The sequence below is a fragment of the Oncorhynchus tshawytscha genome, linkage group LG28 (genome assembly GCF_018296145.1).
Source record: "Oncorhynchus tshawytscha isolate Ot180627B linkage group LG28, Otsh_v2.0, whole genome shotgun sequence".
NCBI classification, from domain to species: Eukaryota; Metazoa; Chordata; class Actinopteri; order Salmoniformes; family Salmonidae; genus Oncorhynchus; species Oncorhynchus tshawytscha.
In genome coordinates this window covers 22950807-22978630 of record NC_056456.1, presented here as the reverse complement: position 1 = coordinate 22978630, position 27824 = coordinate 22950807, and the positions used below count along the sequence as shown (strand labels likewise).

The 27824-nt window shown below is 43.2% G+C and overlaps 1 protein-coding gene and 1 long non-coding RNA gene across 9 annotated transcripts in view; one reads left to right on the top strand and one right to left on the bottom strand.

Moving 5' to 3' along the window:
- The first annotated feature begins 17 nt into the window (after positions 1–17).
- LOC112226474 lies at positions 18–15186 on the top strand. The gene is made up of 6 exons (XR_006080261.1): positions 18–180; positions 4127–4233; positions 5442–5496; positions 10039–10105; positions 11538–11646; positions 13933–15186. It is a non-coding gene; the product is annotated as an uncharacterized LOC112226474 (long non-coding RNA).
- Positions 15057–27824, bottom strand: part of LOC112226939 (sodium- and chloride-dependent glycine transporter 1-like) — an 80483-nt gene continuing 67715 nt past the window's right edge. For all 8 annotated transcript variants that reach the window (XM_042308382.1, XM_042308381.1, XM_042308380.1 and 5 more), the window contains 9 exons: positions 27432–27564; positions 26866–27000; positions 26495–26598; positions 21265–21502; positions 20803–20937; positions 20441–20540; positions 20210–20310; positions 19776–19946; positions 15057–19493 (listed from right to left, as the gene is read on the bottom strand). In XM_042308382.1, coding sequence (XP_042164316.1) covers positions 19275–19493; positions 19776–19946; positions 20210–20310; positions 20441–20540; positions 20803–20937; positions 21265–21502; positions 26495–26598; positions 26866–27000; positions 27432–27564 — 1336 coding nt within the window. In that variant the 3' untranslated portion in view covers positions 15057–19274. The remainder of the gene's footprint in view (positions 19494–19775; positions 19947–20209; positions 20311–20440; positions 20541–20802; positions 20938–21264; positions 21503–26494; positions 26599–26865; positions 27001–27431; positions 27565–27824) is intronic.

The following is a 27824-nucleotide window of genomic DNA, read 5'->3' as shown; positions in this document are numbered from 1 at the left end:
TTCCTACTTCCAGGTCACTATGTGGCAGCAGATTTGGCAGACGGTGCGCCATAAACTGGGTAACAGGCTGAAGACACCTCACTCCCCCCTGGCTGACCCCCCTGCCATCAAGGAGCTGCTGAAAGCTGAGATCCAACTGCTGCTGGCGACCGTGAGGGAGAGAGCAGCCTTGGAGGGCAGGTGAGGAGAAGACTCTTGTGTGATTACTGAACTCCATGCCTGTGTCCCAAATGGAACTCTTTTCCCTATAGAGTCCATTACTTATGACCAGGACCCATAGTGCTCTGGTCAAAAGTAGTGCCCTATGTAGGGTATAGGGAGCCATTTTGGGACACAGACCAATACTATGCAATTGCAAAGCAGTTAGTTAAGAACTATGTAACACCAACATGTTAATACAACGTAGCCTATTAATCCTTGGTGGCAACTTGTTTGAATATCAGCAACAATAAAACGTTTTGGAAGAAACTACTACCATAACCCTGTTGGCTTTCCTCTCCCTTCCTCTTCTAGTTTGCTATTTAGTTTGGAATTGATAAAGCATCTATCAAATTGTCAAACACCAACACTTCTTCTTACACCAGGATTGCCTAACGGTTGAATTTTGAGAGAAAAAAAATATGTTTAGGTTTTCATTCATCAGACAGAGGACCAACATTGTTGGGATGTCTGTCGATCTCGTTTCCCAGACCAGGCTTCTTCTCTCTGTCTCTCCCTCCCTGCCTGTTGTTTTTTTTAGTTCCAGGTGATAAATGTTCTGACCCCAGTAAAACCATTGAGACTTTTATTTCCACTGGGAAAGGGTTGGGCCTAGGGGTCAGGACCCTTGTTTCACACTTTGTACCTTTAGTTTTCTTCAACAATGATATCTTTAAATGCTTACTGTGTTTTCAGTCAGTTACAAATGGTTTGGGAATAATTAGATCAAAGAAGATAGTCAGGTTCCAGAATGACTGTAAATGTTATGGTCCTAATGGTAAAAGCACAAGGCAGAATTTGAGGTTTCACAATCTCCTACATTCAAATATTGTTTTATATTGTGTAGCCTAAAGCTACCTAAATCACCCCCCCCCCCTCCCCCCAACTGGGGGCCCTATTTTTATACTGCCCACCCAACACTAGGCCTGCATCCGGATGAGCCCGTTTGTCCAACAAAAGGCAGTAATCTACAGGTACCTATTTGAAGGGGAGGCGTGTCCGTCCCTCAGCAACTGGTTGGAGGCTCTGAAGAATGTAGCTCCGCCTAACTCTGCCCCTATAATTGGAGTTTTTGTTGCCATTCAGGAAAAACACAAATCACTGAAGATTGTATCCAATAAATGTGATGCACCAGTTAGAAATGTATTGGCATTGGCTATCTCAAAACTGTCATTCATAGCTTTATTGTTACTTTAAATCAGATCAGATTTAGCTAAAACTATGGGACTATTAAAGGGTAGACTATGAGTAGTCTAGGACTGTGTATCATTCAGGAATTATTTAATCTTAAACCCACTTCAAACAAACTCTGCTGGCACGTCCAGACGTCCTGTGGACAAATCAACAAGGTAATGCTAAGACTTTGGGTATCAGTACCATGTTATCCCTGATACTACGTTCTGCTTTGAACCCCTGCCAAGTGCCAACCACGCTGCTGCCTGTTGGTCTCTGCCTCTGCCCTGTGTTTGTGTTTGTGGCCCAAATGGCACCCTATTCCCTATATAGTGCACTACTTTTGACCAGGGCCCATAGGGCTCAGTAGTGCACTATGTAGGGAATAGGGTACCCTTTGGAATATAGTCTGTGTATATCCTCCATGATCCCCCTCTCTTTGATTAGCAAATTAAGGGCCTCACTGTAAATCAGCTGATCTGCTTTCAGGACAAAGCTGCTGGCTTATGTCCCTTTAATATCGCTCCAGGTTTGGAGCTTTCTCTTTATCCTTGACCAATCGATCCTACCCAAAGCAGGAAACTGTTGAGTTGACTAAATACCCTACAGCTGAGGGGTTTGATGAACAAGGGTGTCTGACTTTAGCAGCTAAGATTAATCTTGCTTTGAAAGGGAACTGATTTAATGGAGCTGGCTGGCAACTTTTCAGACACCTGTCCCATTGTGTGGTCCTCTCTCCATGCCATTGTCTTAGTTATTTGTGGTCGGCGTCCTCAGTGCAGCTGCACCTGTCCCATTATGGAGAGAAATAGGGGGTACGCTGAATGCCCATTGAGTAAAGGTACTCTGAATAAATAGGCTTTCTGAAAACGGGCCCAAGGACGTCCTAAATCTCTGAACGGAACTAGCATAACAATTGGAGCGGGAGGAGCTGGGAAGTGGGAAATGTTAAAAGTGGCTGTGGTTGTGGTGTAACTTATTTTACGTCTGTAGTTTATCAATCTCCCAGGACAGGAGGAGTTTTTGAATGGTCTGGTGTGGTTGTTGATGTTGCGGCGGGCGTCTATGCCATCTTTGTTAGCTGAGATCAGGGCTCCTCCTCTCTCTGGGAGTAAGCTACTTAGTGATATGTACTACACTGCCTCACAATGTAGCCTCTGTTCCTGTCATTACAGCTAGACCCGGTAGCTCCACTAGCAGCCTGCCACTGAAATGAGATTCTTACCTCTACTCACCCTCCACACGGTCTTGTTCACCAGAAGTTGTGCACTGTGGTGTAAGACTCAGGCATAGGACTCAAGAGCTGCAAGCTTCAATACAGTCAGTATTTCGTATTCCATCGATAATCAAGTTTGCTGATATATGGGTCAGAGTTAGCTATCCACAACAGGCCATAGCCTAGATGTTGACTTTGACCAAAAAGGGAGGATGCATTCTGTAAGCTTTTCCGGTCCTTAATTTCATGGGGGAGTAGCCTATCTTTCTATTTTCCACTTGGATTGAGCAGTATTGCTCCATAATTACGCAACCCTTTGTGATTTAAAAAAGGGTTGGGCATCCTTGGCTAGCATCTGCAACATCCTTTTTCCTGGAGATCAAAAGAGTTTCGGCAGGTGCAGTTAAATGGGAGTGTCCACTCTGCGCCAGCCTCCTGATTTAAATCCCTCAGCCTAGTAACATAATATCTCTACTTTGACACTGCTGAGGTGTTCTCCTCACCCCCCTCACCCCTCATTCAACAGGCCTTGTTCCATGGCTGGTGACTCTTGGAGGCTGCAGGACTGCTGCTGTTGTACCATTCTCATTGATTTCTCTCTCTCTCTCTCTCTCTCTCTCTCTCTCTCTCTCTCTCTCTCTCTCCCTCTCTCTCTCCCTCTCTCCCCCTCTCTCTCTCTCTCTCTCTCTCCCCATCTCTCTCTCTCTACCCATCTCTCTCTCCATCTCTCCCTCTCTCCCCATCTCTCCCTCTCTCTCTCCATCTCTCCCTCTCTCTCCCCATCTCTCTCTCTCTCTACCCATCACTCTCTCCATCTCTCCCTATCTCTCCCCATCTCTCTCTCTCTCTCTCTCTCTCTCTCTCTCTCCATCTCTCCCTCTCTCTCCATCTCTCCCTCTCTCTACCCATCTCTCTCTCAATCTCTCCCTCTCTCTCCATCTCTCCCTCTCTCTCCCCATCTCTCTCTTTCTCCCCATCTCTCTCTCTCTCTCTACCCATCTCTCTCTCCATCTCTCCCTCTCTCTCCCCCTCTCTCCCTCTCTCTCTCCATCTCTCCCTCTCTCTCCATCTCTCCCTCTCTCTCCCATCTCTCTCTCTCTCCCCCTCTCTCTCTTTCTCCCCATCTCTCTCTCTCTACCCATCTCTCTCCATCTCTCCCTCTCTCTCTCCATCTCTCTCTCTCTCTCTCTCCATCTCCCTCTCTCTCCCCATCTCTCTCTATCCCCATCTCTCTCTCTCTCTCCATCTCTCCCTCTCTCTCCCCATCTCTCTCTCTGCTCCACTGCTTTAATATTTTCAGCGTGGTAGTCTTAAGATTAGGACAAGGGGATTTCAGAAAGCAGGACAGGCCTGCTGGCCGCCCGGCCCGTCGGGGTTGACAGACATACAACACTCACTTTGTGTTGCACCAACGGGTCAAAACTGGGGGGCCAGATTATTGGCTCACTATTTCTCTCCTTCCTTTGTCATCTTATTCCCTCCTCTCTGACTCCTTCACACTACGCTGGGGGTTATTTGTATGTATCTATTGATTTTCAGGGATGGAGATGCAGACATATTCCGGTACAGTCCTAGTGTGGTGAATTACGCCTTGGGAGACACAAGCTGAATGTCACCCACATAGATGATGTTGTGGCCCACCTCAAGTAAGTCACTGAGCAACATTTCCAAAAATGTCAATTACAGACTAATGTTTCGGTAATGCGCCCTATAAAATGCAGCAAGTTGAAATTCTGCAGAATATGTGACTGCAAGACCTTAGTCTGCATCCATGAAGAGTCCCAGACAGGAAAGACCATGAGCCATGGGGTAAATGTGAGCCACAGTCAGCGAAGTGCTGTAATGAAATGAATACAGCTGTGGACTGTGGGAATGGGACCCCTTTTCCTCCTCACACATTCCTCTGTGCAGAGTCAGATTTCTCTTCAGACTTCTGCCACTCTGGCCCTCTCTCAATCTGCCTGTTTGGACAGACCAGACATGTCCTCATCATTGTACAAACATGGCATTACAGTAAAGAGAATGGGGGTAGCTTTACGATACGAGAACACCACCCTGCTTTGTCTCTTTCTACCTTCCTCTTTTCTCCTTCTCTCCATAAAAGTGTATTCCTGTCCTGTCATCTACAGTGAATAGATCTTTTCCCTCTCTCTCCTGGTCCTAGTTCCTCTCTCCTCTCCCCTGTTCTCCTGTCTTGCACTCCTCTCTCCCGCCTGTGTCCTCCAACCTGGCTCCCTTTCCCCCTGGCCTTGTGGCAGAAAGAGCCAGGCATCTGGAGCTCCCTACCCAACCAGGCCTGGAGGGGATTGCAAACACGGGGCCTGCCTTGGTGGGGAGCTGGGGGAGAGGAGGAGGGGATGGAGGGCGGAGGGTGGAGGCCAGCCAGCCCTCTCCTCTCTCCATCCCTGCACAGAACAAAAGCCCCCATTGTAAGAAAATGAATACCAGACCTCAGCATGCAGAAGATTCCTTTGCTTCTAAAAAAAGAAAGAAGGGAATTAAGTCTACAATAGTTACATAACTGAGAAAGAGAAATAGACCACGGCTCCCTCAATACCATAAGAAAAGTTGTATAATAGATATGGGTGTAGTACATGCTGTCGTGCATTTGGCTGCCTGTTTAGGATTCAAGGCGGTATTCGATGAAAACCGGCAGCCGAGTTCCTGGAAAATTGCACCTTGATATCATGCTATGAATACATTTGAATTGGTTTGTGTTTAACACTATGCAATATTCTTTAGTTGAATAGTTTTACTAAAATGTGTTAGAATCTATTCTCATTTGTAAAAGGTCAAGAAATGCAAACGGGTTTTAGAGTTCAACCTAAAAATGGTGTTCTCTCCTCACTACCAGATCAGTTCTGACTGAAGAATGCGAGGTGCTGAAAAGCCAAGTGCACTTTCTGCAGGTAAGAGTTGGGTTTGATTCCAATCAAAATACCAGAGAGGTTGCTATTTTGGAAATTCACACTATTGTTCCAGTTTAAATGTTGGTCTGTGCTCTCAGAAAATGTACTGCACTTGCAGTACCCTATGTGCTTGGACTGAGATACAGAATACACAGAAGACTTGTAAGTAAAAAGGTCCGTTCTTCTCTGTCAGCGTTTTCTTTGGGATGTCCTTCAATAAGCCTTCAACAGCTTACACCTCGGGTCTGAGCTATAGACAAGGCCATGAAAAATATAATATAATATGTGAAAGACCCCACAGAGAGAACAAGCCTTTCGCTCCTCCAAAAACCGAGAGCTGGCTGCCACCGACACGTACAGCCGCCTGGTTAACACAGCGAGAACCAATGTGACCTATTGTTGACCTAGGACAGTCATCACCAAGCCACCCCTCAGATGGACCTGATTACCTTCAGCCTTCAACCGCTGTTGGCAATCTGCATATTATTCCTTGTGTACGCCCAGTCTGCAAAGCCTCAATCTAAGGTTACTGCTGAGGCCAGAGGCACTAAGTCTTTCCAGGGATCTGGCCAAACACACTGCTGCATAAGATTGATCCTCTTTCAATCAGTCCTACTGTACTGAGTAGTCTAGTCTCTATACTCTGGTGCTGGGCTGGCTGCCCCTCTGTCCTGCTCCTCTGGCACTGAAGGAGAGAGAACGGAACACCAGATGTAGGTGTTCCCTACCCAACAGATGGGGAAGCCAGTAAGTTTTAAGTTCCTCGGCATGCACATCACAGACAAACTGAATTGGTCCACCCACACCCACACAGACAGCATCGTGAAGAAGGCGCAGCAGCACCTCTTCAACCTCAGGAGGCTGAAGAAATTCGGCTTGTCACCCAAAGCACTCACAAACTTCTACAGATGCACAATCGAGAGCATCCTGTCGGGCTGTATCACCGCCTGGTACGGCAACTGCTCCGCCCACAACCGTATCACCGGGGGCAAACTACCTGCCCTCCAGGACACCTACACCACCCGATGTCACAGGAAGGCCATAAAGATCCTCAAGGACAACAACCACCCGAGCCACTGTCTGTTCACCCCGCTATCATCCAGAAGGCGAGGTCAGTACAGGTGCATCAAAGCTGGGACCGAGAGACTGAAAAACAGCTTCTATCTCAAGGCCATCAGACTGTTAAACAGCCACCACTAACATTGAGTGGCTGCTGCCAACACACTGACTCAACTCCAGCCACTTTAATAATGGGAATTGATGGGAATTTATTTAAAATATATCACTAGCCACTTTAAACAATGCTACTTAATATAACGTTTACATACCCTACATTATTCATCTCATATGTATACGTATATACTGTACTCTATATCATCTACTGCATCTTTATGTAATACATGTATCACTAGCCACTTTAAACTATGCCACTTTGTTTACATACCCTACATTACTCATCTCATATGTATATACTGTACTCAATACCATCTGCTGCATCTTGCCTATGCCGCTCTGTACCATCACTCATTCATATATCTTTATGTTCATATTCTTTATTCTTTATCTCTTTACACTTGTGTGTATAAGGTAGTAGTTTTGGAATTGTTAGGTTAGATTACTCGTTGGTTATTACTGCATTGTCGGAACTAGAAGCACAAGCATTTCGCTACACTCACATTAACATCTGCTAACCATGTGTATGTGACAAATACATTTGATTTGATTTGGATCTTTTTATGTGCCGTGTCACACATCTCCAACCCGTGTCTCCTGAGATGTAGGGACTAGGATGGGTTTGCACCGTGTCTGTTAGGGATGTTTCTGTTTCTGCTACTAGCATTTTTGTAGTATGTAAAGTGCAATTCAAAGGCAGAATGAACCGAAGCAAAATGCTTAGCCAGTGTAAAAGAGATTTTCAGGTGAATAAAAAAGATAGGCGGTCGTAGATAATATCAATCAAAAATCCATCTGGTTTATTACAAGAATTCAGCAAAGAAAATGTCTAAAGGCCTCCTCTGAGAAGGCCCTTCTATATTAATCACATAGCACTGAATGTTCTGTAAACGCCATCCCAAGAGACTTGTAGGAAGTCACAACCTCAGCTGCTATAGAATCACATAGTGTCACAGAGACATTATCAGTGTGACCTCAGCTCAGTCTGGCGTCAAACTTTAACCATCACATTCAACACTGGCAGACGTTTGATACTGTCAGTTAAACAGGTCAAAGGTAGGAACATCAGTACTTCATTACAACAGATATATATAGACTGAAATATAGGAAGATAACTAGGTAAAAGTAAACATGTCATCCCCCACGAATGATGCAGCACCCCACCCTTGGGCCAATCAGTGTAATTTTGTAAATTATGCATCTCTATGGCAAGACACATATGTGAGGATTGGCGCTGGAGACGAGAAGCAGGTACAGGGAGTTTAATAAACATTTAATAAACAACAGACATGAAACAGGAATAGCGTCTGGACAGGGGAAAAATAATGGCATCAATGCTGACACAGGGAACAAACTGAGAAGCAGACTGAAATAGAGGGGGTAATTAACAAAGTAATGGAGTCCAGGTGAGTCCAATATTGCGCAGCTGCGCGTAATGATGGTGACAGGTGTGCGTAATGAAGGGTAGCCTGGCACCCTGGAGTGCCAGAGAGGGAGAGATATCACCATCATGTGATTACTATAGCGCATCCAATATAAATGTTCTTGCATATGTTGAGTCTTGACAGTGTTTGCAACATGTTTACTGAATTTTGTTACAATACAAATATCCTAGACTGATTTATATGCATTTATGTGCCAGACCACGCCCACGTGAATGTTCATGGTCAATAGCAGCCATATTGTTTTAGGTACTAGTCTGGAAAATATTGCGCTGGACCTCTATGGACCTTTGTCCATAGCTATCACAAATCAAGTTTTGTGCAGATTGGTCATCCGGTGTCAGAAAAGTAGCTTTTTAAGTGTTCTTCAGATAATTCAAAATGACGGAAAATCCATAATGGCAGAACTTATGGGTCCCTGACACAAATGTGTTCCTTATGAGGTGAGGGACCTACAGTATTCACTGAATTTCATGACTTTAGGTGAAACGGAGTGAGAGGTGTGACCTTTCAAAGTTTGCCATTTGGCCAATCAGTGTAATTTTGTAAATGCCGGATATCTATGGCAAGGTTAGTCAAAATACATTTTGGCTGAGATATAACAGTGTGACTAATGTATGAATGTACTAACGGGCGGAGAGAGATCCACAATTCCCTCTCAGATTTCGTTGTGGACAATTAATCAAATAATTTCCCATTACAGCCAGAAACATAGTCTAGTCAGCCAGAACCAAGCCAGGGTACTGTATGATCTCATTCACATTTAGCATGCAGCAATCAATCATCCATTTTTACAAACATAGGTATAATGTCCCATTTGCTCGAATGGGGGTTGTTGGAATTAATTGATAGACTTGGTCGTGGACCAGGAAAGGAATCGGCCATTTTAGCAGTCAGGCAGTCCACGGTAATGACTAAATTACCGCAATATCTCATTATTGTCAAGCTTTGGAAGTTTGTAGACTAGTAGGCATGGTCCCAAATAGAGCCCATATAACACTGCTTTAAGTAGGAGAAAGAATAGACTGAGAAGGAGGTGTGGAGAGTTATCATTTTACCACTGCACCACAGTGAAAAAAATAGGCTGTTTTATTTTCAGAGTAAAAGGGCAGCCGTTTCTGCGAAGCAAAGTTTGGGTTTTGAGTCAACACTCCATTGAGAAGCAGTGGGCTGTGTAGCTCCCAGTCCCCATCCCAAATATCACCCTATTCCCCCAATAGGTCCTGGTCAAAAGTAGTGCACTACATAGGGAAAAGAGTGCCATTAGGGATGCAGAACCAGTCTGGTATTCCGTCTCCCTTGGTAGCAGCCTGCGCCAGGATAGTCTAACCACCCTTCCATCAGTCAGACCTCACATCTAAAATTAATACCCTCCTCTGTAACTAGATCACTCTCCACTTCTGTTTGTTTGCATTTCAAAAAACCAAGACGATCAGCTGGCGGCGCTAGGCACTCGGCACCCCTCCGTTAGCTACACAGTGGGGAGTCGAGACGAGGCATAGCTCCATGGTATGCCAGTGGCAGACAGTGAGACTTTACGTAAATACCTCAAAGCAAATAGCAGGGCTTGTGGGTGGGTGGGACTCCTAGCTAATGATCACCCATTACCAGTGGTATTGGAAAACCAGGACAGATATGACCCGGCTGCCAGCGGAGAAAAGAGCCTGGTGGTTGGAGCTGTGGTTTATGTTCTGAGTCTGGATATAGATGTAAAAAGAGAGTCCAAATCCGCATGGAACGAACACTGCTGCTGCTGAATCATTTCGTCGCTCACGTCTTAACACCCCCTCCCGTCTCCCACCATCTTCCTTATTTCTCATTTGTCAGCTGTGTCGTTGGGGTACATGACTCCAACTCACCAGTAGCTGGCTCCGGTAGTTGACCTGTTCTGTGGTGTTTTGTCTTGTCTGTGATTCGCTTCTTGCAGGAGAGTGTAGAACAGGAACACCGTACACAGTGTGATGTCACTGAGGCTCCAGAGCCAACTGTAACAGGTGGGTGATACAGTTACAGTACAGTCATACAGTATTAGGGTGAGAAATTACTATACCTTTACCAGCATTCCCAGATTTTCCCAAAATCCTGGTTGGAACATTCCTGGAATCAAGATTTAAAAAGCAAGAAAATTCAGGAATCACCTAACTGGGATTTCTGAAAAACCTGGACATTTTGGGAAAGCATTTTGCAACCTAACAATAATATACTTTCCTGGTCCACATAACTGATCTGTATTGAGCCAGCTGAACATCAGAGCTCAGAGTTAATAGAGATGACTGTACTCTGATCCATAATGGTTTCATGAGTTCTGGTGTCTTCAGTAACCTGTGAACTACACTGCACTGACAATGACTATCGCTCCCTTTGGAGGTATAAATTGGTAGCCTGACGACTCACACGAAATTATTTCGATGATCTGTTGTTTGCTACATACTTTAGTCTGAGACTGCCATCATTGAAGCCGTTTGTGGTGGCGAGGGGCACGAGGGGTGTTGTACAAAACAAAGTCATTAGTGATTGGATCGTCTCTAACCAATAGGAGTATCAAAGCCAATGATCAATTTTCAAGCCACCACTTTACCCACGTGTGTTCTGGCTCTGGCCCAACCCATCAGTTTCTGGACCAATCAGATGGCCCCGAACGGGTTCGCATTCGGTGAAGGGTCAGGAGTTACTCAGATCCAGACTCATTGCAGAGAAGAAACTAATGTCCGTGGGCGTGGCATAGCGTTTGGCCGGAGCAAGGAGTCTGTAGCCAGGCAAATAAATTGGTAACATGTGTCCTAAGTCTTTTGACGTTAGTATTTTATTAGGAACCCCATTAGCTCCTGCTAAAGCAGTAGTTACTCTTCATGGGGTCCACACAAAACACACAACGTTATATAATACAGAACATTAATAGACAAATAACAAGGACAGAACGACATACATTTATTCAATGAACACTTCCTAAAAAAACACTTACCAAAAAAACTTCCTAAAAAACACAGTTGGTTGCTTTTCTTTCTTCTTGTATTGACCTGACATAAATGACTGACATGTTCTCCTATATCTGGAACAAAATCAGATCAATTGATCCTCACTACCATCTAGTGGTTTATTGTTGCAAAAATACTTTTTACTTCTCCTTTTTTCCAGTGTTGTCAAGTTCTCATCTGCTACAAATATTGAAAAACATTGCACACAAATAATTGGGTGAAAAAGATTATGGTTAATAGATGTCACTTTAGAATGGTAATTGAACTACATCACTCTGTCAACAGGTGTAACCTCTCAATGTTCCGTTATCTTGGGCTTTGGATGCTGGTGCTTATTTCAAACAAGCCTACCAGGCTGTCAGTCTTCTCACCATTTCCAATCTGTCTGACTGCCGCAGAATAGTATTGTAGAAATGTGAGTGATTTTCTCCTGGTGTTGGTCGATTTGCAGAGCTGAAGGAGGAGAGGAGAGCCATCCAGTTGGATCTGAAGAAGCAGAGCCTCAGCCTCACCTACTGTCCCTCCTCCCCTGTTGAAACAAGCCTGCAGAGCAGATCCGGGTTGGCCTCTCTAGTCTGCTCTATACTCTCCTTTCCAACAGATCCAAAATACCTGTTTTACCACTTCTATGGATTTACAGGCTTTCAGGGGCTTTCTGCTGTCAAGCCCAAGGCATGTCACTGATTAGGGTAACATGCATACTTCCCAGACAAGGGCCTAAATTCATTCAGATCAAGCACTAACCAGCAATAGCCGACACCCGCAAAGCTGATGTTTTGGTGGTGTCGGAGGTAGGAAACTGCGTTGGGAGTCGTCAAATTGGTGAGCAGCTCCTCTTGCAGTCATTGTCTTGAAGCCACACCCATCCCACTCGCGTTAAAAGTTTAGAATGAGAAAGTGTAGTCTATATACAGTTGAAGTCGGAAGTTTACATACACCTTAGCCAAATATATTTAAACCCAGTTTTTCCCAATTCCTGACATTTAATCTTAGGTCAGTTAGGATCACCACTTTATTTTAAGAATGTGAAATGTCAGAATAATAGTAGAGAGGATTATTTATTTCAGCTTTTATTTCTTTCATCACATTCCCAGTGGGTCAGAAGTTTACATACGCTCAATTAGTATTTGGTAGCATTGCCTTTAAATTGTTTAACTTGGGTCAAACATTTCGGGTAGACTTCCACAAGCTTCCCACAATATGTTGGGTGAATTTTGGCCCATTCCTCCTGACAGAGCTGGTGTTACTGAGTCAGGTTTGTAGGCCTCCTTGCTCACACACACCTTTTCAGTTCTGCCCACAAATTTTCTATAGGATTGAGGTCAGGGCTTTGTGATGGCCACTCCAATACCTTGACTTTGTTGTCCTTAAGCCATTTTGCCACAACTTTGGAAGTATGCTTAGGGTCATTGTCCATTTGGAAGACCTATTTGCGACCAAACTTTAAATTCCTGACTGATGTCTTGAGATATTGCTTCAATAATCTTCCATCCTCATTATGCCATTTATTTTGTGAAGTGCACCAGTCCCTCCTGCAGCAAAGCACACCGACAACATGATGCTGCCACACCCACAACACAATGCTGCCACCCCTGTGTTTCACGGTTGGGATGCTGTTTTTTGGCTTGCAAGCCTCCCCCTTTATCCTCCAAACATAACGATGGTCATTATGGTCAAACAGTTCTATTTTTGTTTCATCAGATCAGAGGACATTTCTCCAAAAAGTACGATCTTTGTCCCCCTGTGCAGTTGTAAACCGTAGTCTGGCTTTTTTATGGCGGTTTTGGAGCAGTAGCTTCTTCCTTGCTGAGCAGCCTTTCAGGTTATGTTGATATAGGACTTGTTTTACTGTGGATAAAGATACTTTTGTACCTGTTTCATCCAGCATCTTCACAAGGTCCTTTGGGATTGATTTTCACTTTTCACACCAAAGTACGTTCATCTCTAGGAGACAGAACGCATCTCCTTCCTGAGCAGTGTGACGGCTGCGTGGTCCCATGGTGTTTATACTTGCATACTATTGTTTGTACAGATGAACATGGTACCTTCAGGCATTTGAAAAAAATGGCTCCCAAGGATGAACCTGACTTGTGGAGGTCTACAATTTATTTTCTGAGGTGTTGGCTGATTTCCTTTGATTTTCCCATGATGTCAAGCAAAGAGGCACTGAATTTGAAGGTAGGCTTTGAAATACATCCCAGGTACACATCCAATTGACTGAAATTATGTAAATTAGGCTATCAGAAGCTTCTAAAGCCATGACATAATTTTCTGGAATTTTCAAGCTGTTTAAAGGCACAGTCAAATTACTTGTTTCATGCACAAAGTAGATGTCCTAACCAACTTGCCAAAACTATAGTTTGTTTACAAGAAATTTGTGGAGTGGTTGAAAAATGAGTTTTAATGACTCCAACCTAAATGTATGTAAACTTCTGACATCAACTGTATATAAAGATAATGACGCTCAAATTGAATATCATTCAACAAAATAATTAGGATTTCTATCAGCCTAATTGAGGTTGTCAATTGTCTCACATTCCAATGTTTGAATTTGTTAACAAGGCTGCATGGGATTTCTAATAATGCGACTCTGCAGCCAATGGCAATGTCCGCTTTAGGTATAATGCTGGGAGCCGCTTGTGGATTTGAGCGCTCTGACAACATCAAAACAACCTCTGACACCCTCAAAACAACCTCTATGCGGGTGTCGGCTAGCGCGGATTTGATAGAATCTAGCCCAAGGTCATCACTTACAGTATCGGGTGAAAGTATTTACGGTAGCTAATTGCAACCTAGTTGATCTTTGCTGTCATGAATGGTGTTAATGGCAATGTTGTTATTCCCAGGTCGATTGGATGGACAGGTTTGTCTGCGGATGAGACACAGAGACACTTGACCCCTGTGGTGGCCCCCAGACTGCATCATCCACATACCAGGCCCAGTCCACCACTAGTAGTACATCTAGTAAGGAGGACTCCTCTGTTAGACAGGATGAGAGGCCAACCATGCAGCTCACCCAACACCAGAGTATCCAGCCCTCTCCAACCCTCTGAACATAAACATCCAAGGACTCACAGCCAGAGCTCTGAGGCTTCCCACCCCTGCAACAGAGAACCCATCACCACCGCTCAAGCCAGGGACAGCTACCTACCTACCGCCCCTGGTCCCCTCTGCTAACACAGTAACCACCCATGGATCCTACCTCAACCCTGCCTCAGAACAGAGAATAAAGGGCAGAACTTGCAGGCCTAGTGGTCAGCCTGTGACTGTGAGAGCTCAAAGACATGATGACTCATGGTCAGACTCAGTGAACAGCTGGCCCTTGTTGTTCCCTGGTGAACACAGTCCTCTAGGCTCCTCCACACAGCCTCCGGGGAGCAAAGGGAGCTGTGAGCAGATGAGCCCTGTAAGCATGTTCCACCCTGTTCCCCCCGCAGTACAGAGGCCAGCCAGTAGAGGGCCGAGTGGGGCCAGGCACCTGTGTCTGCCGCAGCAGGGGGACAGTCTGGTTAGCTCCTCGTAAACTGAACTCTTTACAACAGAATAAGAGGATAGTGAGTCTCTGATACTGTCATGTATGTTCTACCTGCAGTCTGGTCCTAAAAGGAGACAAGTCTCTCATCAGAGGTCAATAATACTCATACTTGTAAAAGGGATGTCGTAATCTCTTTAATATAAAGTAATACAGTAACCCTAGTCTTCCACAATGAGCCAAGAGACACAGGGATGTTATATTGTCCTTTTCTAGAGACTGATAGAAGACCTGAAAGTGAACACATGACACAAATATGGTTGGATGCTTTCGAAATGTGTCAAATTTGATCTACCTAATTTAACCATTTAATGAATGTATTTTGAAGTAAATAAATGCGACTGTATTTGGATAAATAAATGTTCATATTCCTGTAATACATGGTTTATTAACTGTTCAGAAAGACAAAACACAAATGGGACATGAACCACACTTGAGTGATCTTTAAAATAGATTTTATTTACCATTTGTAATGGCACAGTTTACGATATACAGCTGACATGACTAAGACAATTCAATGGATTTTGGCCCTAAGGTTCAAGAGACATGGTTAGATATATATGAGAAAGTACCAGTACTGTGTTCATTTCATTTGTGCTTTATTCTCCACTATGATAGAATTGACATTGGCATAACATTGTGTCTTATCTGCTGCCATGTTGACACAGCAGCTTGTGCAGACCACTGTAAAGCCTTATTTCAAAATGGAAGTTTGTATTGTTAAATATGTTATAAACACAAATGACTTGATTTAAAGTGCTGGGAAAAAAACGTGTAAAAACATGTTTATGAGTTAGAAATTCAAGAGATCTCCTCGGTGATCGTAGAAAACCAGAGTAGATAAATCACAGTTTTAGTACAGTAGAGGCCGAGTATCAGTTTTCAGAACTGGTAACGTATTCATTTCTTACATCCCATATATAGATGACTTACGACAACGATTTCTAAATGAGATGAAAAACAAATGTCCCAAAAATATGAATATTCATCTAATTTGTCCTTGAGTGTACATTTTTCACTACCTGCGTATATTAATTTTGAAGGAAAGATCTCACCAGATGCCAAGTTCATCAAATAATAATCCCAGTGCAAAAAGGGAAGAATAAGATAAGATTCTTACTCTGGATATGAGACATTTGGTTGAACCCATTCCTTATTGTCCAATTAGTTTATATTCTAAAACACTTCCCCAATACATTGATCTTTTGATCTAATGTCATATTTATTGCAGTTACAATGTTACCGATTTTGGCGTTTGATTTCTGTCATCTTTTTTTGCCTTATATGCACAAGTAAAATACTCCATCAAATTGAAAAGGCCAGTCTCTTTACACAACGGAATTTACAGTACAGTCGCTACATTGTAACCGGATGTCGCTGCAGTATAGTACCACGGTGTTGGCTTAATACTATTGGCATTATTACTATGTAAAATGGATTAATACTGTTATTATATACTTTCCCCAACCGTCATGTACCTCCAACAGAACATACTGTAAAATGCACATTTCAAGTTTCAACCCAAGCTTTTGTTTGGCAATACTTTTGATATCAGCTGGCTTTTAGAACACGATAAAGGTAGTGTCACTGAACATGGATGATTCAATTGTGACAATAAAATATATATATTTTTTAGTAAAAAAAAACAAAAGATCTCTTAAAAGGTAGATTGTGTTTTGTTACATGACAAAATTGATAGTTACTGATTGATTAGAATTACATGACATCAATACTGACACTATCCTGATCTAAGAACAGTACTCAGTAGTAAGGTATCGACTACACACAAATACATATTACACTTAACATCGGCTACTTTTACTACAAGAAAAAAATCCTGCCTACCCCCAAATAAAAACAAATAAACACACAAACACCAGTTTTTACATGACTGTACAAGTATCTGATAGAGGAAGAGTTCGGTGGACAGCAGAGACCAAACGGTTGCAATAGCATGGTGGTTATCCTTAACTTACTAGCTACTGTAGCTAATAAATAAGAGGACTACAAGTCAACAGTTTAACAGTAACAGGAGAAAGAAGAAATAAAAGTCCTAGAGGACTCCCTGGAAGTATCCAGAGGCAACCTGACCTGAGCCGGCATGTCTAGAATAATCATACACCATTTCATTCTGTTATCAAATCCTGTCATCAGGGCCATTATATACTAACCCACTTTAGCTCAACCATTTACACCTGCTGTAAACTCCTTGTTACCAAAATGATATGTATCCACAGTGTATAGAACACATCAGTTAAAACCATCATCATTATTAATATCCTGTGCTATTCCAGGACCACTCCTACTCTGCTTTAGAACAGGTTGATTCGTGTGGCCGTACTGTGCTTCTGTCCGCATCAAAGGAGAACACACTAGTCTGTTGTCATCTGAAGTAAAGCTTGAGTCTGTTGGGCTGCATCTAACCTACTGGTGTGCTTTTTGTGTTAGTTCAAATAACCAACGAATTTGGGTACGTCCCAAATGGCACCCTATTCCCTTTATAGTGCACTACTTTTGACCAGAGCCATAGTGCCCTACATAGGCAATAAGAGGCCAATTGGAACCAAATACTTTCACCACTAAGTAACTACCTACTCCCCTGAGTGTCTGGATAGCTAACTGTCATGACACTTTTAACACAGAGAAACTGAAGTAAAATAGAAGGAGAACAACTCAGTCATATATTCGACAGCAGAAACTGGATTTATGCAGTCTGACAAAGATGTTGAATATTATATTCAGTGACGTACTGGTTAAAGAAGAAATAAAAAATCTGAAGTTTCACTAAGATGCGATGCTCTAGCACTTAAGCAGCTGCATTTCCAGACTACCTCTCTCCATCAGTGCAGGCCAGGCAAGGACCCAGTGGATTCACAATGTCACCAGACAGTGCCTCAATACAACACAGATGCAACGTAACAGAGCGGAGACGAATGCATTGAATTGGATAGAGAAATGGGACTTCTTGACAATTGTCAATTCCAGCTATCTGTGCGAGCACAACCCCACAGCATCCTGCCACAAAGTGACTGAAATACATCTCCCTCCCACTTCAACCCCTAAAATAAATCAATTACCAATAAAAATCAAGTCATGGATGAGGAATGGTAAACATTACTGTTATTTCTTAAGATACTGTAGCTTCTTTACAAAATAAACATGTCTTCCTTATAATTATTTACTATGTTACTTTACAATAATGAAAGATAAAGTAAGATAATTCTATTGACAGAACGATACAACTACATATAAACTACATAATTCAGTAACTGATTTTTTTTTTTTATCTTGTGGAGACAAACTCCATCTCCAGGCCAACCGATGGCTTCTCTCCTTCCTGTTTCCACATCCAATCACATCACTACTTGGCTCAGAGCTTTAAAACGCCTGTAAATACACATATTTTCCTCTGCAAAGACACCTGCTGATGCAAGTCTCTCAGTTTTGAAAAAGTTAACAAAGACACATACTCCAGCTATGCCACCGAGATATTAAAGTTCATGCATGTTTAACATGTTTTTGGTAACATGCCTTGTTGGAGCAAATCCTACTTGTGAGTAACAGAGGCTATGACGCAACACCACTGTGTCCTCCCTCCTTGTTACGCTACAGATGTAGGACCTTCATTTGATCACTCTGTTGTGGCATGATTATTTTCCCGGTGTTAAAAAAACGGGTCAAATTAAGATCCTACATCTGTAGCTGCTTCTGTCGTCAATTAAACGTTCCCTTCACAAGTGAGATGCCACATCTTGAGATGCATTTCCCACGGAAATACCTGGAAGACTAAAAGAGAGATGGCATTTTATTGTACTCAGTTGCATCCACCCATTTGTTTTTGTGTGTGAACATGTTATGGTTGTCTTTATCTTAGCTCCCTCTCTAATGTAAAGCCTACCATAATCAAATCAAATGTACTCAGGTATTGAACTTGGTCAGTAAGTAGTAAATCATTTTGGGACCCTGAGAATGGGCATGGGGAAATCATGGGCGTCAGTCAGGGTAGGTGTTCAGAAAGCTGGAGACCAACACTGTGTGTGTTTGGGGAGTTGGTGCTGTAATGTATGTTAGTTGTTTACAACATTGGAAGTAGAATGGCTTTACTGTGTTGTTCAAATAAAATATTTAGGAGTAGCTAAATAGCCACTGGCTTACTCCAATATGAGTTGTTCTGGGTAACCCTAAAGCAGCATACGTAACAGTCTGAGTAGTGGAGACTATCATGTATTAGAGGGTACTGAGAGCCTAAAGCTATACCGTAGAGAAAACAACAGAAGGGAAGGATCAGTCCCTAGAGTGGTGCCATGTGTCTACACTGACCAAAAGAACATTTGGTCTCCAGCTTTAAAACCGCCAGCACTGTCGCTAGAAAAGTTGCCAATTCCGAGTGGATTTCTTTACAGTGTGTATTTCTACTTCAACTCCTGCATAATATGAAGAAGAAAACAAATAACGTGTTTACAAGAAACTGCATTGTGAAATGATGTTGAAACAAGAAATACAATTCTTTTGGATGATGACCAATTTCTCTAGAGGTTAGAAATAATAAGCCCTTACAATATGTAAAGGTCTCCAGCGAGCGGGTTTTCCCCACAGTGCGGTGGGAAAGGGTGAGGGGTGGTTGGGAGGGGGCTGGAGCTGGCCCAGGGGGGGCCTCTATGCGCTGGGGGTAGTGTTGTGTGCTGTGGAGCCGTTGCTGCCCTGGATGGTGAGGCTGATCTCATCCCTCTTCTCATCCTCCTTCTCCTTCAGCTCCTCTTTCAGGGGACGTACCTCCACCTCTCCCTCTGAGACTGGGGCGGCGTAGTGGCCTATCCGGTGCTCACTCAGGGCCGGGCCCCACTTTATGTCCGCCTTGCATGAATTCTTCAACCGCTGTAAGGGGTAAAGGTTCAGAGGTCAATGTGATGGGAGGGACACAGGTTTATTATTTATTGCTAATTAGAGGCAGGTAAAGTAGGTGAGAAAGTTCTGGAATAACATAACACAAAATCGGGTTCTCTTTTACTATCCTTCATTTCTTTCAGTTCAAAGACCTTCGGCAACATGTGCCATTCAACAGAAAAAAATAAAACACTTCCACTACTAGTGCGAACAACATCTGCTTCCAATACTAAAGACAGACAAAGCTCTAAACAGAGATCCTGTGGATTTTACCTCCAAAAATGTTGTTCCCTCAGACTTGGAGATCTTGTAGAGAGCATAGATGGGTATACATGTGACGGAGGACATGGCCATAAGGAAGCCGATGGCTAGGGACCAGCCGGGGTACACGTAGTCATTGTAGGTGATGGGCTTGTACTGGATCACTGTGAAGATCAGGATGAACTGCAAATGCAAAGAGAGGAGAGGGGTCACCGGGGTCAAGTCATTTAATTTAACAGAATATACCCTATTTCAATCCTCATACAGTACATATCTTCATCAATCACTTGTGTGTGTCTCATGGTATTCTGGCAGGTGTTTTGCATGACAGGTGTGGTTGAGCAACACAGATTAGCGAGGATTAGACAAGTGGAATGGATTGCAGAGCAGGTCAAGCCTCTAAAACATGTCAACAAGGAGGCACTGGGTGGTAGCTACTATCTTACAGATATGATGATGGGCGACACAAATCTCCAGCAGACGCGGAAGAAGATGGGAGGGGGGAAACCCAGCATCATCTCAACGTCCTTGAAGTATTTCTTGTGTCCTGAACACAAACAGTACAGAATGTTGTCAGTCATTCTATTCCAGTCAGTTTGATTAGCTTTCACCAAGAGCGTTGGCAGAGCATTGTGGACGATAGGCATTTATAATCGAGGAAAGACAGTTGGACTCACCATAGACGTACATGATGCAGATGCACATGATGCAGGAGATGATAACCAGAGAGAAACTAGCAGCGTAGTTATCCATGAGCAGTAGCCAGTAGATCCCAGCCTAGATACATGAGGTAGAGAACGCAACATCAGTATACATCCTGAATATTTGTGCCTGGATAATTAAGTGTGTGTTTATGTGTGTGTACACATGCATGTGTATGTTTGTGTGTATGGGTGTATGGGTGTGTGTGTGTGTGTGTGTGTGTGTGTGTGTGTGTGTGTGTGTGTGTGTGTGTGTGTGTGTGTGTGTGTGTGTGTGTGTGTGTGTGTGTGTGTGTGTGTGTGTGTGTGCGTGTGCGTAAACATCTCCAGTCCATTACCTGTGTGGTGAGCGGCACCCCCAACAGGAAGCCCACTATAGCCACTCCTCCTGTGACCACCGTTTTGTTCCTAATGATCCAGTCAGTACCGATCTCATCCACGATGGCCGTTACCAGGGTCTCCAGCAGGCAGAACTGCACACCGGGACACACACTGACAGGTCAACACTCAGCAGTGACTATGCATAGATAATAAACAGCGATTAGCAGCAGTGTACAAAAGGGAGGGGGGTCAATGTAAATTATCCGGTGGCGATATTATTAATTGTTCAGCAGTCTTATGGCTTGGGGGTAGAAGCTGTTGAGGAGCCTTTTGATCCTAGACATGCATGCAATGATGTCAGAGAGAATAAACAGTGTTACCCTATTCCATACATAGTGCACTACTTTTGACCAGAGCCAAACGGTAATAGGGTGCCATTTAGGACAAAGCCAGGATATCATGGTGATTGACAGACTCACCTGCGTCCCCAGGCCCAGCAGGATGAGCATGAAGAAGAAGAGCAGGGACCAGAGGGGGGAGATGGGCAGCAGAGTGAGGGCCTCTGGGTAGGCCACGAAGGCCAGGCCGGGGCCGTGGTCGGCCACCTCAGATACATCCACGTTCAGGTGGTGGGCCATGAAGCCCAGGATGGAGAAGATGACGAAGCCTGCATACACGCTGGTTGCACAGTTGGTGATGCTGATGATGATGCTGTCCCTGTATGGGTAACCAATCAAAGGAGAGAAAACAGGAAGAGAAGGTTATTAGTATATTACATTAACCAGCATTACGTTGTATCGGTCCACTAAGATGCAATCGGTGCATTTCACCCTCATAGATACAGTGGGGCAAAAAAGTATTTAGTCAGCCACCAATTGTGCAAGTTCTCCCACTTAAAAAGATGAGAGAGGCCTGTAATTTTCATCATAGGTACACTTCAACTATGACAGACAAAATGAGAAAAAAGAATCCAGAAAATCACATTGTAGGATTTTTAATGAATTTATTTGCAAATTATGGTGGAAAATAAGTATTTGGTCACCTACAAACAAGCAAGATTTCTGGCTCTCACAGACCTGTAACTTCTTCTTTAAGAGGCTCCTCTGTCCTCCACTCGTTATCTGTATCAATGGCACCTGTTTGAACTTGCTATCAGTATAAAAGACACCTGTCCACAACCTCAAACAGTCACACTCCAAACTCCACTATGGCCAAGACCAAAGAGCTGTCAAAGGACACCAGAAACAAAATTGTAGACCTGCACCAGGCTGGGAAGGCTGAATCTGCAATAGGTAAGCAGCTTGGTTTGAAGAAATCAACTGTGGGAGCAATTATTAGGAAATGGAAGACATACAAGACCACTGATAATCTCCCTCGATCTGGGGCTCCACGCAAGAACTCACCCCGTGGGGTCAAAATGATCACAAGAACGGTGAGCAAAAATCCCAGAACCACAAGGGGGGACCTAGTGAATGACCTGCAGAGAGCTGGGACCAAAGTAACAAAGCCTACCATCACTAACACACTACGCCACCAGGGACTCAAATCCTGCAGTGCCAGACGTGTCCCCTGCTTAAGCCAGTACATGTCCAGGCCCGTCTGAAGTTTGCTAGAGAGCATTTGGATGATCCAGAAGAAGATTGGGAGAATGTCATATGGTCAGATGAAACCAAAATATAACTTTTTGGTAAAAACTCAACTCGTCGTGTTTGGAGGACAAAGAATGCTGAGTTGCATCCAAAGAACACCATACCTACTGTGAAGCATGGGGGTGGAAACATCATGCTTTGGGGCTGTTTTTCTGCAAAGGGACCAGGACGACTGATCCGTGTAAAGGAAAGAATGAATGGGGCCATGTATTGTGAGATTTTGAGTGAAAACGTGTGTGGCCTAGCCAGTCTCCAGATCTCAACCCCATAGAAAATCTTTGGAGGGAGTTGAAAGTCCGTGTTGCCCAGCAACAGCCCCAAAACATCAATGCTCTAGAGGAGATCTACATGGAGGAATGGGCCAAAATACCAGCAACAGTGTGTGAAAACCTTGTGAAGACTTACAGAAAACGTTTGACCTCTGTCATTGCCAACAAAGGGTATATAACAAAGTATTGAGATAAACTTTTGTTATTGAACAAATACTTATTTTCCACCATAATTTGCAAATAAATTCATTAAAAATCCTACAATATGATTTTCCTGGATTTTTTCCCTCATTTTGTCTGGCATAGTTGAAGTGTACCCATGATGAAAATTACAGGCCTCTCTCATCTTTTTAAGTGGGAGGACTTACACAATTGGTGGCTGACTAAATACTTTTTGCCCCACTGTATTTCCAGTTCAAATTCATATTAAACAGTCTACATCTTAATTGCATAATAGCAAATAGTGATAAATACTGAAGAGAGAGAAAGAGATGTGAGAAATGTTTCCTGCTTACAGCTGGTGGGTTTGTTAGTTACAGTACTTACTACTCTATCATTGATTTGCAGCCAATTTTAATGGGTGGCGACCCACTTCCTGTTAATGGTGGGTCGCGACGTGTCAGAGTAAATGTATAATTATTTCATGAATTACTGGAATTGATTTGGTCAAGTGCACCTGAGCTCTCTGTTCAGTGGGCTCTCTGCTTAGCAGCGGTCTCTGCTCAGTTTAGCAGCTGGCAGAGTGGGAGAGGGAGATGCCAGTGTGCTTCGCGATGTACCAGATATTTTTTCAGCAATTTTCTTGAAGATCACTCCGCGACCACACGGTGCAGCGCTGTTGTTCAGCAGCAGATGCGCCGTTAGTATGGGATCAATATCATGCCAAATGTATTCACAAATGTAAATCACCAATCCACAAATGTAAATCAAAGTGATTTACATTTGTGGATTGATTATTTACATTTGTGGAAAGTGATTTACATTTGTGGATTGGTGATTTACATTTGTGAATACTTTTGGCATGATATTGATCCCATATGTTAGCCACTGACCACTGACCCTCACCGCTGGCATCAAATGGACTGACTGAACTCAATAGTCATGGAACTCAAAAACAGCGATGAGTTTCTCTCTCTTTCATACAAACTTTGAGAAATAACTAGGAGCGCCCACAATATGTTTTGTACAGGGAAGTGTTGAGTAATAAGACTCTCAAAACAAACAAATGAATAAAACGACACGTCCTGACCAAACAGCCACAGCATGACGGTAAACCCAGGGAGTTCTTTCAGAACAGGGCAGAATGCTTCAGGAAACTGTGCTTCGACAGTGGAAAAGTAAGTCAACCAGCAAGGCATTGTTGTCATTTTATATCAGGTGATGATAAGCAGAAATAAGAAAGTAACGTTACTATCTCTCATAGTAGTAGATGTGAGTTTCTCTTTCAAATAATCCCCTGGCCTTGTACACAGCTAATGGCTAACGTTAGCCAAAGCAAGCTAGCTAGCTATTATTGATATTGATACCCCTAAATACAGATGAAGATGAAAAATGATCAGGCCTACTGTACATCATACTTTAGAAATGATCGGGCCTACTGTACATCTTCCTGTAGAAATGATCAGGCCTACTGTACATCTTACTGTAGAAATGATCAGGCCTACTGTACATCTTACTGTAGAAATGATCGGGCCTACTGTACATCTTACTGTAGAAATGATCAGGCCTACTGTACATCTTACTGTAGAAATGATCAGGCCTACTGTACATCTTACTGTAGAAATGATCAGGCCTACTGTACATCTTACTGTAGAAATGATCAGGCCTACTGTACATCTTACTGTAGAAATGATCAGGCCTATTATACATCTTACAGTAGAAATGATCAGGCCTACTGTACATCTTACTGTAGAAATGATCAGGCCTACTGTACATCTTACTGTAGAAAGTCCAGGTTGGATCTGTTGGTGTTAAAATACAATAAATATGTTTTATTCTGAACTGGAATAAACTGATTGAAGCAAGACACTTTTTGGGGCAAACACACACTGTTCTGGATTCCTTATATACAGCAGGAAGCAGTCTCCTGTCTGACTGAGAAAGCAGTAGATGTTCTGGTCCAGTTTGGCACCACATACCTATGTCAGTCAGTGTTCTCAACTCTGGCACACTTTAAAAAAAAGAACATAAACAGTCTCAATGCAGAGCATGACCTCAGTGTTGCACTGTCAAAAACAGAGCCCAGAATAGACATGCTTGTTGAAAACTTCAGCCTGCTACACACCTCTCATTAGGAATGTGTGTGTGTTCTGGTCTACATCTGTGTGATGTGATCAATCAGTTTATTCCAGTTCAGAATGAAAATGATTTATTGTATTTTAACTGCAACAGTTCCAACCTAGACAGATATGTAAGAGTGTTTTTAATGGGAAAAATAAACATGAATAGCTATTTATATGTGTAATTAATTTAATTGTTATTTGTTTATGTCTGTATTACATTTGTTTTAGGCATAAGGGCAATGAAATGTATTGATATTTATTTATAGTTGCATATTTGCCTAAGCTTGGGTCCCAGGAAAACACAGTATTTCTCATTTGGGTCCCAGGCTGAAAGAGTTTAAGAACCCCTGATTTATAGTATACTGTCCATCACTTCTGCCCTTCAACCACATGGTGGTGTTATAGAGAAGAGAAAACCTCTTCCAGTTTCCAGGAGAGTTTTGAGTTGGACTACCGTAAACTACAAAGTTAACAATGCAACCGCAGGCGTTACAGCAGTCAACTTCACTCTCTCAGTGTGATGCCTCTGTCCTCCACCTACAGTACAGTGGTAGGCAGTACACACCATCACACCATACACACCATACTCCATACACACCATACACCACACACCATACACCACACACCATCACACCATACTCCATCAATTCTTGCAATTTGTAGTTGCCCTCCTCTATTCTGCACAATTTCTGTTCATCTCTGCTGACACTGTAGCGTGATCGCACCCAGAGAGGCAACAAAGACCCCTCCTGATTCACTCCAACTGAGCACGAAGAACTGCAATAGTGTAACCGCTTACACAACTCCAGGGATTTGTCTGCCATTGTAATCCTTGGGCATGCCGCCGAAGCATTTTTTCGGTTGCCTAAATCCAAACAGTTTAAAAAAAATACATTTTCGGGATGAAAAACGCTTGAAATGTAAACTTAAATGACTAAAACAGATATAAAGTTTGTAGAAAATATAATGGACCTATATATTTATAAATAATTTAATCTTTGAGAACTAACAATAACCAAAATAAAAGCTAGACAGTCAGAGAGAAAAGAAAATTCCAAAAACAATGAATTTAGCTGTATTCATTTTGCTATCATGTATGAGCAAAAGAACACAGCATTAGCCATGGCAAAATGCATAAAATCCCAGGAAATTAGCTTTAAAACTCAGCTCCATGGAGAAATGTGTATCATTGCAGGAATTTGGCTTAAAAATGCTCAAATTTCTCTACACCACCAAGACGGTGGCCTCTAAAATGTTTTTAAAAAAATGTAATTGCCACACCCTCTGCCACGCCCCCGGCTACACACACCACCTAAGCCCCTTTTTGACACAGAAAAAGACCTGAACTCTGACAGGATATGCGTCCCAAATGGTACCTTAGTCCCTTTATAGTGCACTACTTCTGACCAGGACCCAACAGGATGCCATTTGGGATGCGCCCAGGGTTTATTTGGTAGTAAAGTGGAGACTTTAGGGGGGAACAGGGAGGGGAGAGGAAGAGTAGAGTACCTGTAGCAGTTGTTGTGGAACTTGTTGTAGGAGGCCATAGTGATGAGCCCTCCCCATGCACAGCCCAGAGAGTAGAAGATCTGAGAGGCAGCGTCTCCCCACACCTGGACAGACAAACAAACATGTGTCAGTACAACCACTGAAGAACAACCTTATTTAATATCTGAGGCATATTACATCTGATCAAACTGTCTCTTTCAACAGCTGTGTTATGAGAAAGCCAATGAACCCACGCTATGAAGAGCTACAGAGCTATTATACGAGTAATAAACAGTAAATGTTTACAACTCATATAAAGTAGTACTTCACTACAGTAATGGCAAAGAATTCCAGGACTTATAACTATGTTATTTCTATATGATTAACCACACCTTAGCGTCAAGGATCTTATGCCACTGTGGGGTTAGGTAGTACTTGATGCCGGTGACAGCTCCCTCCAGGGTGATGCCTCTGATGAACAGGATGGTCAGCACCACGTAGGGGAACGTCGCTGTGAAGTACACCACCTGGGGACCATCGAGAGGAGAAGAACGAGTGAGAAAATCCCCGAATGTGTGTCAATTATACACTATGACCAGGAGTTCTTCCAGACTGTAGACTAAGTTATTTGACCAGGAAAAACTACTGGCCCAAACAATGACATTTGGAGGTGAGAGAGAGAGCGAGAGAGCGAGAAAGAGAGAGAGAGAAAGGGGAGAGAGAGAGAGAGAGAGAGAGAGAGAGAGAGAGAAAGGGAGAGAGAGAGAGAAAGGGAAAGAGAGAGAGAGAAAGGGAAAAGAGAGAGAGAGAGAGAGAGAAAGGAGAGAGAGAGAGAGAGAGAAAGGGAGAGAGAGAGAGAAAGGGAAAGAGAGAGAGAGAGAGAGAGAGAGAGAGAGAGAGAGAGAGAGAGAGAGAGAGAAAGGAGAGAGAGAGCGAGAGAGAAAAAAAGCCACCTCACCTTTCCTGAAGACTTGACTCCTCTGATGAGACAGAGGAAGACCACCACCCAGGACACAGCCAGACATCCCAGAATAGGGAGACGGACTTCCCCGAAATTCCCGATGTCGTCTGAGATCTTCAGCACATAGTGTCTGTGGGGAAGAGAAAAAATGTATCACCGTGTCTATTCACAACAACAACGTCTGGGAGGAGAAACGTGGAATATATAGTTAGTGCCGCAGGGACAAATAATGTCTTTACGTTCATTCCTGAAAGATAGAGAAGAAGCATTGTTCAGATGTACCCTGGCATTACAATGAGCGTAGCCCATATTTCAATGCAGCAGCAGCTCGACCAAAAACCACTTGGTGCCAAGACAATGGATTATCTTTACTGACAGTTGACGGGAACA